The sequence below is a fragment of the Lineus longissimus genome, chromosome 12 (assembly GCF_910592395.1).
Source record: "Lineus longissimus chromosome 12, tnLinLong1.2, whole genome shotgun sequence".
In the NCBI taxonomy this organism is placed as follows: Eukaryota; Metazoa; Nemertea; class Pilidiophora; order Heteronemertea; family Lineidae; genus Lineus; species Lineus longissimus.
The window spans coordinates 14,839,575-14,852,983 of record NC_088319.1 but is presented as its reverse complement, the minus strand read 5'-3'; the positions used below and the strand labels follow the sequence as shown (position 1 = coordinate 14,852,983).

General features: G+C 42.2%; 2 protein-coding genes across 2 annotated transcripts in view; both read left to right on the top strand.

Moving 5' to 3' along the window:
- The first annotated feature begins 1,098 nt into the window (after positions 1–1,098).
- LOC135497372 (leucine-rich repeat-containing protein 4-like) overlaps positions 1,099–13,409 on the top strand; it is a 93,926-nt gene continuing 81,615 nt past the window's right edge. Inside the window, exon 1 of the mRNA XM_064787217.1 lies at positions 1,099–1,581. The gene's annotated coding sequence lies outside the window, so the exon portion shown is untranslated. The remainder of the gene's footprint in view (positions 1,582–13,409) is intronic.
- LOC135497371 (toll-like receptor 2) lies at positions 5,123–8,521 on the top strand. Its single transcript, XM_064787215.1, has one exon. The coding sequence runs from the start codon at positions 5,441–5,443 to the stop codon at positions 8,003–8,005; it is 2,565 nt and encodes an 854-aa protein (XP_064643285.1). The 5' UTR covers positions 5,123–5,440; the 3' UTR covers positions 8,006–8,521.

The window sequence follows — 13,409 nt, the reverse complement described above, 5'->3', positions numbered from 1 at the left end:
ACGCTGTCATATTCAGATACATTTAGATTCATTTTTTCGTATGAGATTCGGATGAGCATTAATGTTCATTTCGTTAACATGCACATAGTTTCGACTGAGTTTTTCCCCCAGTCTATTTATCCAATAGTCATCGCATGCAATTATAAAAGTGCATTCTTATCAACGATTCATATTAAGCGATACGTCATTTATTGCAATGGACTAATCCTATTTCATTCAATCCTTCTGAACTTATTCCAATCCGATTTCTAATCGTTTCAGGAGATTGTCTCAAAAATCATATTTCTTTTTTCTAAAGCTATTACATGTTCTTTAACAAAGCTACATGAATCACGACATTTCCTTCTCGTTCTGAAGGCAATTTCGTATTCAGAGATTTCAGAGAGCTAAATTACGGGCTACTTCCGGTGGATAGTCCAATCAAAACTGCCAAATTATACACCCTGGCATACTCATTAGCAACGGCAAAAGAATGGACAATGTTTCCTAAATTCCTCCAAAATATCATGTCTATCTCAAGTTTAATAACGGTCACCTTTTACATGTGTTTTTGGAGGCGAATTTGCTCATGCGTAACTGATAACGTCCACTACTTTTCAGTTGTTCTCGCACTTCCATTTACCAGATGAACTTTCGAGTGCAAGGGCGTTCGTATATGTCACGGTCGGGTGATTGAAATTGATTAACAGGCTACGTCGGACTATGCAGTTATAGATTCGCCGGACTCTTTTGTCACAAGATATTTGTAGGGGTCAAAGGCACTCCTTTCAGTCCTTTCGCCCCTCAATTTCACAAGCCACAAAGGTTCCCGGCGAGTTTATTGTCACCCGTAACCGGTATAATGAATTCGAATCACCACTGTTATCGAATAAAATTTAATACTTTTGAGTTTGGATAGGCACGGTTTAAAAGTAATAGATATCCGTATACACGGAGAGTGTCTTGACTTGAAATGGTCTATCATTTCTTGAAGAAAGATGATCCGATCACCCAACATTTTCACTTGTGGATTTCTCCAGCCCACCTTTGCAGTAAAGGACGGACAAGCATCCTCCGATGCTGGGCAATCAGTCGCTGCTGAGACGGCGGTGAGAGAGAATCGTCTGCTCGATTGTTGATAATCTGCATTTTGCCTGCGCATCTAGATCGTCTGCTTGGATTGAAGAAAGCATTCGAGGATCGTATTTTTTACTCAGGACCACCTTGCGTATTATGCTGTACAGAATTCCATGCCAATTTTGTGTCGATGAGACAGATGGAAGTCGTGTGGGATTAAGATTTCTAAATCGTCATGCGAACAGGAGAACAAGGAACTGTAACCTTGGAACAGGCGTTGCTGATTGACCAAATAACGAAGTACATTCTTTTTGAGACGAGAAAAATAACGGATACCGTATAATCTACATTTTAAAGTTTTCCGCCGCCCTTTCGAACTGAAAGAAGGACAACAGTCAAGTTTTTGTCCATTGCCGACTATATAGTTTGGAGGATTTGAAATAGTTTACACTTTCGAGTGGATTTAGTCGTTTGATTCCTAGTTTGGATCTATTCTGGGGAGAGTTCGTCCAACCAGCTTTTAAGGTAGGCCCTTATTTACACTTTGTTATATAGCCCCACATGACGCATGGTTCTAGGGCGTGTCAACATGCTATCACCTGCCCTTGATTTCTGTTGTAGTACTACATTCTCAGAAATAATGGTTGTTGAGATTGTGAAATAGCTTTATGGTTTTTTGCAAACGCAAAGGTAGAGGTTCTTCAGCGAAATAAAAAACCCGTAGAGATTTTCAGAATCTCAATTCGTTTTACTGATAAACCTCCCGGTGTTGCCCGGAAAGTCTTTAAAAGTTTTTTCAAAAGCTAAAACATGTCAAGAGTACAGCTTACAATGTGTGTGACAAGCACAAGCCAACCTCACATTTCTACCGTTTCCTTAACTTCTGAGTTGGTTATTGACGGGTACAACATAAATCCACTATGACATTCAACCTGCCATATCGGGCCATTTCACTCGATACTTACTTATACTCCCTTACACGGCGAAGGGGAGAGTCTGTTTCCGATAGGATGATTGCCTCCAGAGTGAGACCAAAATGTATAATAAATGACTAATTCCCGTATCCCCAATCAGATACAGGTCTTTATAATGTGAATGCAAAGACAAATCTTCAAAGGAAGTTGATTGAGGGAAAAGGTGTCATTTATTTAGATTAGTGACTCAGACATGCCGTTAATCTGTATCTTTCCAATTTCTTTGATTTGCTCAGCATGTCTATCAATGACAATGCAAAGAAAAAGCAGATAGACCTTGTCATAATCGACGTGGTTTCGACTGATTAACTTAACATATGACAATTGCATCAGTGTTAGTAAACCCTCGAATTGATAGGAGCAACGCGTCCTCGCATTCTTTTGTTTTCTGGCAACAATTAGATTAATCTTTATAAGTTGGTTCAGATTAAGTTACAAACGAACACGACCAATGCGAAAAGAAGCCAGAAAACTTCAGTCCCTTTGAGATGAGGCAATCAGAAAGCTTACGAAATTGATGAAGGGAAACTATGAGTCAGATTCCATATGGCATTGTGGCTCAACCTCGATACGTTTTTTTCCATATTCATTTGAAGATGTGTTCTGCATCAGACGATCATTGTTTTTTCAAAGTGCGAAACCAAGTTACTCGATTAAGGTGTAAAACTTACGCGATGGTTTGTGTTCAAAATATTGATGAAGCAGATACTGAGTCACATGTAAACGATGCCGGGTCATCGACCTCGAAATAATGACCATTTCTATAAATCTAAAGGAAATTCGATTGTGGATAAGTGGATAATGATAGGACTATTACCAATGATGATGATGTTCGTACAATTGGGATGGTCATAGTTTGCCATTGGTGCCGAAATGAGTTGATTCAAATCGTACTGCAGTTACACGTACAGTTGTACTGCATATAAAAAGGACAAGAAGAACATTGGACTTGTCCGTTTTCAGTCGAAAATCGCTTCCAGCAGGACCGTGACCTCCCCAAACAGGGTCCACAGAAAAAACTGTTGAACTCTCTGTGTTGACGAAGATGTTCATAATTGCATCGAGTCGTTTGAAAAGCAACTCACAAGGCCGGGAGACATCATGCCGTGGGGAACAGAAAAAGGTTTCTGGTAGCGTTAATAAGAGAGAGCCAGCACTCCGCGGCGGTTTTATGCTTTAATCTTTTGATGGCTACTTCAAAGGGATTGTCAAAGCCATCTGGAGCTTTGCCGCTCGAGAGAGAGTTCAAGATGTTGTACAAATGGAAATTAACCATGAAAATGCGACTTTTTACGATGTTTGGAAATATTCTAAAGAACTATCTCGGCGCTGTTCAATGTTAGTCATGAAGAACCGTAGAAGTACCATTTTCATAACTCTGTCACTCCGACTTGTGAACCATTCTCCCTCCCTAAACCCAACAGACATCGGAGGATTCTTTTTCAGTCCAGTGGTTTTCCGTAGTTACTTCTTCCAGTGAAGTAGGATTCTTTTTCGGTCCTGTAGTTTGCCGTAGTTACCACTCATCGAAGAAGCCTAAAGCAACGCGTCTACGCTAATCTATCCTGGTACACTGTAAAATGGCAGTGCAATGCAACGCTTCTGTTCAAAGGGGCATCCATTAAGTGCCCACTTTGTCGCCACGCGGTAACACATAGCATGACATTTGCGAGAAAAATGTCATCATTAGTCGTTGCCTTTGTATTCCAAAGAGACCAGAATATGTCACTTTTGGTCAGCGCAAATAACGTAAATGCGTTTCCTTCTGTCAGAGACTATCACGATTACAACATTACAATGGCCGTGACAGTCATTTCCTTCTGTCAAATATCAAATGCAATCGCCACTTTTGCTTTTAACTCAGTTGAGCAGGACAGCATTTCGTTGTTCTCGGGCAGCTTGCGGCTGCTCAGGTTTTCAAGATGTAGAAAGGCTGTGGCCATAGGAGACATTCGAGAGAGGGCGTGTGTTCCGCATTCGGATTTTACGCCAGTGTGGATGAGAATATTCATTGAAATGAGACGGCCGGGCCCAATGCTAATCAGGACGAAGAAACAAATACAACCTGGGGTCCTATTCGGCATTCTAGCAATTGTAGTTCCATATAAGACGAAATCCTGTCTGCCTTCTAACGATTTTCCAATTGACCAGGTACGACATATCTCAGGGATAATGACCTCAGTCGTATCGATCTGTCAGTGCTATTGGGGATGTGGAATCATTAGTCTCTCATTTGTTGCTTCATGGTGCGTTTCATTGGTCCCCGAGTTCGTTTACACTATAAGACTCCGAACAGAAGCGTAGATGGAGAATCTTTGGATCAGGCCAGAATTAGGTAAACGTCATGCCGTTTCCTTAAGGGCTGATAAAGGAGTCCTAGGCTGGTCCCTGTACCCTTTTAACATGATGTCAATACATATTTATAACTCCCCAATCAATTCCGGGATGAAAGCATGGTGTCGCAGTTCTTCTGTGCGATGGTGGATTATAGTGATCGGTGACAGAAGAAATATTACATGTAGTCCGACCAGTAGTCTGCGCTACAGAGCCCAAAACGTTTAGGACAAAGACAATTGACCTTAGGCCTGGCATATAATACCGAGCTTGGCGCTCAACGCTGTCTACATGTTCCACCTGTTCCCTGCAAAAAACAAGCATCACCAAGCATAAATTAATCGGAGACATCCGTATATATACTTTAAACCCGTGACATAATTCCTGACCCGATGAAATTAATACACATTTGTTTGCAAGTATTTCTCAGTGGTTGCTTTTAGAAACGTGTGCAGCACAAATCGTCACGACATCCTCTGTGCCAGGCGGAAAACCCATGCCACTTACATCATGATACGCATTAATTGGATGATCACATTTTTATGTTTCGTTTTTTTCTAAGTATACACATGATACAGTATGGCATGTGTCTGCATGTATTGTATTTTTCATGTCTGTAAAATATCTGAAGTACGTCTTCTCAGAAATACTTGAAATGCTTCCTTCCAAGTCGCATGCAAACATGCATTTTGTGACAACCATGCCTGCTCTTATTTACATGGTCTTATTCGGTAAGCAGTATTCGGAGTTGAAGGAAACCGTCGTATTTTGTTCCTCGCTGTTCAATCGCTCAAGGGAAGAGTCTCGAACCAGAAAGTTTGGCAACACTTTCCCGGGACGTTACCATGATAGAGGTGTCATACTATTTCTGTGATTACGAATTTCCGATACAATTCTTGGTAGTAATCTTACGAATTCATAACCGGAAACCGAAATTTTGAGGTGAAGGTTGGTTATTTGAACTCATTCATCTCACGATCTGGAACATTTGGCGTCAGTGTGTACTGATTGATTTTTAGTATGCTTCCAACTAGTATTCCAAGGAAATAACCAATTGCAAAGGTTGTGGGCAGACAATGTGTGTCAGTGTGACTGTCAGGATGCCCCTGACCGCATGGGTGCTCCTTTTTGTCTGTGGAGCCTCCTCACTCGCCGCGTACGAAACACGCGATGAAAAGCCGAAAGAGTGCCCAAAGCTCAACGGATGTTACTGCGAATTCCTCCGATACTCAGTAAATTGTCACAATATTACTACCTTACCGAACATGCCGTCTTGGATTAAAAGTGCAAAGTTGGAGGGCGGCGGGAGAAGTCTCAGCCCTGCCAAATATAACCTTTCTCCTTCTATGACATCAATCTCCTTCAAGGATTTCAAAGAACTGGATCTCCGCCAGTTCTTTATATCGTCTTCTTCCATGACTCACTTATTTTCACTGAATGGTAACACCCTGGTCAGTCTTCGTGGAGATGTTTTTCATACTCTTCCAAGGCTGCATACTCTTGCATTGCAAAATAATAACTTTACTGGAATGAGCACGGAACTTCTACGCGGACTGCGACTGAGAAAGCTGGTTCTCACTGGCAGTAAGCTCACTGTGGATTATCTTGCACAGTCAATATGTCAAATGGATGCCACGGAGTTAATATGGCTTGACCTCAGTAATAATGAACTCAAAACAATGCCGGATGAATTGGTCAAATGTGTCCCCTCGGTCAGGTTCTTAAAGTTAAGTGGAAACAACTTCTTTAAGCCCGGATGCCTCGATTCACTTTCTCTCCTCATGCCCAGCCGTATCGTGCTCGACAGATGTAACATCACTCACTCAAGGACACTGCAGTTTATTCGTGGCAAACGGCTAACTTACGCCAGTTTTCGCTCGAATAATTTATCGACGGCTGACGCGAAGACAGTTCTTTGTTACCTGAACTTTCAGACAGTCAAACACCTTTTTATGAGCAGCAACAATATAGGCGACATTGATAATGACTACTTTAACTGCATCAACGCCAGTAAACGTTCATCGCCAATTTTCGAGCTTAGTGATGGCAATATATCTACTATCTCCCCGAGTGCCTTTCGACCATTTCAGCTCTGGGACTCGGTCTCAATAAACATTCATTTTAACTCAGTAAGCAATGTGTCCTTTTTACTTGGCTTCAGGAGTGTGCAAATGTTGGATATCGGACACAATGGACTGGGTCACGTTCCCCAATTCCGTCTTAATGGGCGATGTATGGAAGTCTACCCACGGCAGTTGGTGTTGAAGGCAAATTACATTTCTCATCTGAGAGCGAACGATTTTGAGTGCTTACCTAAACTTCAACACCTGGACCTATCAAATAATATGATGGTGACGCTAACATCAAAGGCGCTGTATGCTCTTCACAGTCTGATAGAGCTCGATCTTTCGACAAACCCACTCGAACATTTTGAACACGAATCCTTACCAAGTAACCTTCGCTCTTTAAATCTGAACAAAAACTTCTTCCGTAAAAACTCGGTGGGGGAGATGGAGCATCTCACCAAACTAGAAAAACTGTTCCTTTCTTGTGCAGGCACGACAGTGCTGCCAAACAGTACCTTAGCAACGCTCAAACAACTTGAAATATCAGAGTGGAGTTTCAGAGAAGACTCCATAAGACAAATAATCTCTTCTCTCAAAAATATAGAAATTCTCTCACTTCAACAAAGCAATATACACCACTTTCCGTACCAGGAACTGATGATGTTGGAAAATTTAGTAACCCTAGACTTATCGCGGAATCGTATATCGGCTCTCGATCACAAACGAATTTGGAAAATTCCGAAATTAAGGAAGTTGAATGTTGCGTCCAACAATTTTGAGTGTAACTGTTCGATGTTACCATTCTCAGAGTGGCTTCGCAGGCCTCGCCCGAGGATTGAAATCATCAGCTTGTTCAACGTTAAGTGTGCCTCGCCATCAAAATATTATAATATGGCTCTATTCAATTTTGATAAGGACTGTCGATCGCTGCTGCCGATCATTCTACCATCTACCCTCGGCCCCATTGGTCTCTTGATTGCTATTGTCATATTCGTCACCGTACGATATCGAGGTTACATCAGATACGGATTGATGCTAATCAGGGCAAGATGGCGGGGCTACGGATCAATCGAAGGATGCAAGTTCAAGTGGGATGCGTTCGTGTCCTTTAACGGAGCCGACTACGACTGGGTCTACAATCAGTTGAAGCCGAAACTCGAGGACGAAGCTGGCTATAGGATCTGCCTCCACCATAGGGACTTCACCATCGGGGAGTTCATCACAGACAACATTGTCAAATGCATCGACAGGAGCCGGAAAACCCTTCTGATTCTGAGCGATGACTTTGCCAAGTCTCAATGGTGCCAACTGGAGCTGAGTGTTGCCCAACACAAGTTGTTCTACGATGATCGTGATGTTCTCATCTTGGTCAAACTGAATGACGTGTCCCCGGAAAACATCACGGGAACTATGCAGGTGGTCATGCGCACTAAGACTTTTATCACATGGAGCGATGCGCTGGCTGAGCAGGACTTGTTCTGGAAGCAGTTGATCCTTGCTCTAAAACGTCCTCCAGGGGTGGAGCTCGAGGAACTCGAGGCCTGGGAGAATTTGAACACTTCGGATGATGACTAGTGCCGCTTTTACGCACCTCATCGTTATATGGTCATAAACTCTCCTTCTGGCTATTGCTTTTTCTTCTTCTCTCGAGCTCAATGACCGAATTTCGGCATTGGTTCGTTGCATCTATTCAAGATATCGGTCAGTGATTGACGTGTATCCTTTTAACTCATTGGTTTTTAGGCCACAGTGATTGACGTGTAACTTCTACAACACATCGGTTGTGAGGACATAGTGATTGACGTGTACAACACATCGGTTGTTAGGCCACAGTGATTGACGTGGATAGTTACTATCAACTGGTTATTGAAAACGATGTGGTTGATGTAAAGAGGAAGCCGTCACATCGAGTCACGGTGAATGTGACGTTACAGATCGCAATCTTAATGTTTCAGTTATGTATCAATATCAGAGAGAACATGCGGCAAAGGTAGCCGGATCACGATTATCGGTGCTATTTACCATTATTCAAGATATAGAGCTACATACATCATAAGACGAGTGAAATAAAACGTTTGAATTATATACCAATCATTTAGTCTGAGTTTCGATGTGCAGTGTGATACGAGAGACCATTATTTCTAACGTCGTGTAACGTAATCTTACATGCACCTACTTAAGTACATATTGTAGCTATCTCCTGCTAATAATCTTCCTAAGAAGAAGAAGCACCCTCAACCAACTAAAAATAGCCAACTGTGAACTGTAGTTAAAAAAATACCTCTTCTTCGTTGGGTAAACATGGTGCAACTATAGTCCTTTCCGTACGTCATTGTACGTGTACCTTCAGTTCGTGTATTTCATTCGTTGACAAGAACCGTCTTTGATGTCATGGGCAGGGATAGCACGGTTCCTCGGTGAATTAGCTATAATGAAAGTGCACTGCACAGGTGTTCCCGCCATCACTACCGCTCCCGGGCTACCGCTATTGTCTTGACCTTGAAACGACAACAGGTGTGGATTTCTCGTTTTCATCTTGTGACCTTGCCCTTTCACCATGTAACCTTGTATAAATGCCTTAAGGCTGAACTGCCACGACCTGCACAATGTTTTTAACCTTAGATGCAGTACGAAAGATACCAGCTCTGAGAGAGACTTTGATACTACAACATGTGTGCATTTCTTGTTTGTATCTGATCACCTTGACCTTGAATTGTGTGAATTTGTACAGAGTGCATTAAAGCTGAACTGTAATGACTTGCGCAATGATTTTATCGTTGGATGCAACACGAAAGATACCAGCTCGGGGAGATTCTCTGCGTCTCAGGATGTGGTAGCAACAATGGTGGAATAACTACAGTACTCCTAAAACATTCTCAGCGTGACCATGCAGAGTTATAGGGCATAAAGTGACCTTTAAAAACGTTATTTGTCAGGGAAAGTGTTAAAGATCTACTGCTGCGTCTCTATATGTGTCTAATGGAGCCTATTTTTGTATAAATATCCCTTCAATAACTGATCAAACGCCTTCGATCCGTCAATAAAATGTCGTCTGCGTGAATTATTCCCCACGTTGCGGCGTCACGCATGAGTGGAGCGTGTAATTGGTTGATGTAAAAAGTTACCAGGCATGGTAAACGGACAACCGATCGCTTTCTTTGCTATTGTCAAGGATTGAAAGCAAATAAGAGATATTTCAATCTCAAAGTATGAATATTTATATTCACACAAGTGTGGATAGTGTCACTGTTCTGTTGGGTAGGCGGCTTCGTACAACTCAGTCTGACCCACCTGGCTCGTGCGTATAGCCTCCCTTTAAAAACGACGCACCAGCAAAAATCTTTCGATGATTTGCTGCGTCTTCACAACGTATTATCCGGTAACATCAGAGATTTTTCAAAAAATATCAATATAGGAAATTACCAAGCTCTGGCCAAGCGGAAAACAGGTGAACAATACATGAAAGGAGTACCGTTCGACCCGGTGCAACCAGGCGCCATGTTCAAAGCGATTTGTCCAGTGGCTTGATGAAGATTATTCAGCTTAGCTGACCAGTCTTTGTTACTGGTTAATGCGTTATTTCGCTGTCGTTGTAACTTTCATTGCCAATCTTTGTTCTTGATGTGGTTACGAACGGTGACTAAATGAGAACTTCTGATCAGTATGAACGGATTAATGACCGTGATTCGCGAAAATCCAATTCGAGAAAAGTTAAAATTTTTGCGAAACGCAAAAATACATAATATGCAGGAAACCTTGTAAAGATAGGACTCTCGTGAATTGGTCAGCGTCCTGGATTTTTACAGTACAATGTTGCTAAACATCGTTACAAAGTTCGTGTAAAAAATCCTCGGTTGTTGTATATCTTCCTTCTATAAATTGAGAAATGGTGTTTGCGCGGCATTGCTGCCCGCGTCTTCCTTATCTCACGCAAATATTTATGGAAGAACGCAAACAGCACTGATACGAAACAAACACAACAAAGCCATGTAGATGAAAAATTAATATTGTCCCGGGTGATTGTGCCATTTTATCTCCAAAAACATCTTGCTAACTAGCCAGAGCTGACCAATTTCACTTGGTGGCTCCCCTTGTTCTCGTTAGGATGCAAAAGCACAGATATACAGGGTATGAAAGAAAAGTCTTAACAATTTTGTTGCTGAATAATTTTCAAGATAAGCTTTGTTTCCGATAAAAAATCTGAGAGTCATTTTCCCCTTCTAACCTTCATGCCACTTAGTAAAGACTAAGTATACTCTTATTGCTATATGTGTATAAATCTGATACTAACTGTCCATTGACAAAAAAGATGATCTCGCCATCAATTTTACTTTCAAAAGAAGGACATTGCATGTTAATGCACTTCTGAGAGCAAACCATCCCTCGCTAGCAGCACTATTCCTCGATAAAACACTTAGCAACGAAAGAAATGACTTGGGCTTAACCAACAATCGCCTAAACAAGAGGAAAGACAATCTCTGGCCTGGTGTGACTGCTCATAATTTAGTAACCTCATCCGACTCAAGGAGTCTTAGTCATGGAAATAATAGCTTTTTGCCACAAAGTATCCATTTTGCGATGCTCCGTCGGCTGAGGAATGGACATTGTTTACAGATAAAGGAAATGACGAGAAATAGACGAGGAAATACGATATGGTGAGCCGCTTTGTTCAGGAGGGTTTGTCCACTTAATGTAAAAGAAGAAGTATCAGATGTAACGCAATGCTTATCAGGGGTGGGGTGGGGTGGGGTGGAGGGCTATATTTCTGCTAATGCAGAAGTGTAGGATTTCAAAGGGCAGATGGACATCTTCTCTCAATGACATCTCCCCTCTATCTTAAGACCTTTTCAAAATTTTAGTGCAGCTACCTGTATCTACCATGTATCTGGCACATATAACAACATGTTTAAAGGGTGTGTAACAATGGTTTCCCTACAATTCCTAGGAATAGGGGTTGTGTTTTTCTAGTGCCATTCACAGACTTGAAAACGTGAAACTTGCTTTCTATAGATCAACAGAATCCTACAAACATCTCCAGCATCATTACAGAAGTCGTATTTACTGTTACACCACTAACAACCATTCGAGATGGTCAATCAAGCCGCCCCGAAGCCAGTCTATTGCTTACTGGGTCTTCAAGAACATCTCCAGCATCATTATAAGGTCGTATTTACCGTCACTCCCGCTAACAACCATCAGAGATGGCCAATCATGCCGCCCCCGAAGCTATATGGTACTGCTTTCTGGATCTTCATTAGGTGCCTTCAAAGGAATGCGACTCTCAACCAATGTGCCGCACTGTGACAGAAAGCCTCGCGTTAAAGATAAACGTTCATGAGTAACATATTCTGCGAGCAGATTCGTGAGAAAAAAACCCACCTCCTTCCTTTTCCCGGTGTAAAGTGTTCCGCGATTCAAGGAATAAGTGATGTTTTCCTCATGGCCTGATTTGCCCGGACCAAACCGACAAATTAGCGCTCGGAGCATCAGCATGACGCGTATATGTACGTACACTCGTGAACAACCACCGGAGATGACCAATCATGCTACACCCGAAGTCTTATACTTGGTCTTCATGAGGTAACTTCAAAGGCATTCGTCCTTCCCTCTTATCTGTCCATAGCTGTGATAGAAACAGACAGCAGAATTTGCAATGCACGTCAGCATAAAAATCGTCTGCCTAACTGTAAACCTTAAAGGTTGGTGTCGGTGTGTTTCTTTGCCCAATAAAGGTAGACGCGTCTTTCTGGAGCAATACCAAACTTATAGGCATTGCTCAAAGGACAACCCCTTGTATGTTGTCTTCATTAGGAATGTCGTTGTACATTTCGTTGAGCAGATTCATACAATGAATGCGTTGTTCTGTGGTTACTTCAGTATTGCAGAAGGCTAATGAAGACACCCCTGAAGCGGATATCTCATTCGTCATGTCTAAATTAGCAGACATCAAAGGCACCATGATCTGTGCTACAGCCACAAAAGCTTTACATTAGGAGAACACGACACTGTTGTGTCAACGAAAGCCCCATGTCACAGCCTTTTGACGACAGTAGCGGGCTTGCTACCCCGTGGAGATGTTTTCCTGTGACTCACTCGACAGGCCAGTTCTTGACTGTCACAAGGCTTGCCACTCCGGTGAGTTTTCAAATCAATCACAGTGTTTGGCCAGGGGGTGAGGTAATATTTTGCGGTGTCACACCTCGGGGTAAACTGAGGGGCCGTGATCACTGTCATGGGATTTACGCATATTTGAGATAGTAACCCTTTCTGCCTTACTTTTTGCAGTAATATTTTACTTTCTGCAGTAAATCTTGGGATTAAAGCATGTCATGTATCCGACATTGGTCATTATGTCCCCGAGTGAAAGTCCCGGGGTGAAATGAACAACTCGCTGTCTACACTGGCCTTGTGCATCGGCATCCCTCCTTCACGAAACAGGAGAGAACAGTCTACAACAGTGTTCGTCTCTTTTTCTTCAGTTCCTCTCAATTCTACGGAAAAAGTATTCCTCAAAAGAGCTGAGGTAATATTCTCTCGTACATGTAAACCATTGATTTTTATGAATGTTTCCTGGTAGTTCTACTTGGTTTAAAAATACCCTTCCATAATTCATGAGCAGCGACGAGAAAAAAACATTGCCAGGAAATCAATCCACTCTCCTGGTCACATTGGGTCGTAATCTCTCCACCTGCTTTCTAATGAAACTATAACGACTAATGAAGTCCTAAATGCGCATTCAGCCTTCGATAATCCTGCCACTTCCGGTCACGCCATCTTACTTCCGCCACAATGGCGCAGGCAGAAAAAAACACAGACGAACAAAATATGACCGGATCTTGCCCCGGCACGGAGGAAAATAGAGATTTGCATTATTTCCTCTGATTCACATCTTGTGAAAGCACATCAGTAATCTGTGCATGTTTCAACGCGATAACTGAGTGTTTGAACGTGGTTTCTTGTGAATTTGCACTGACGCTGG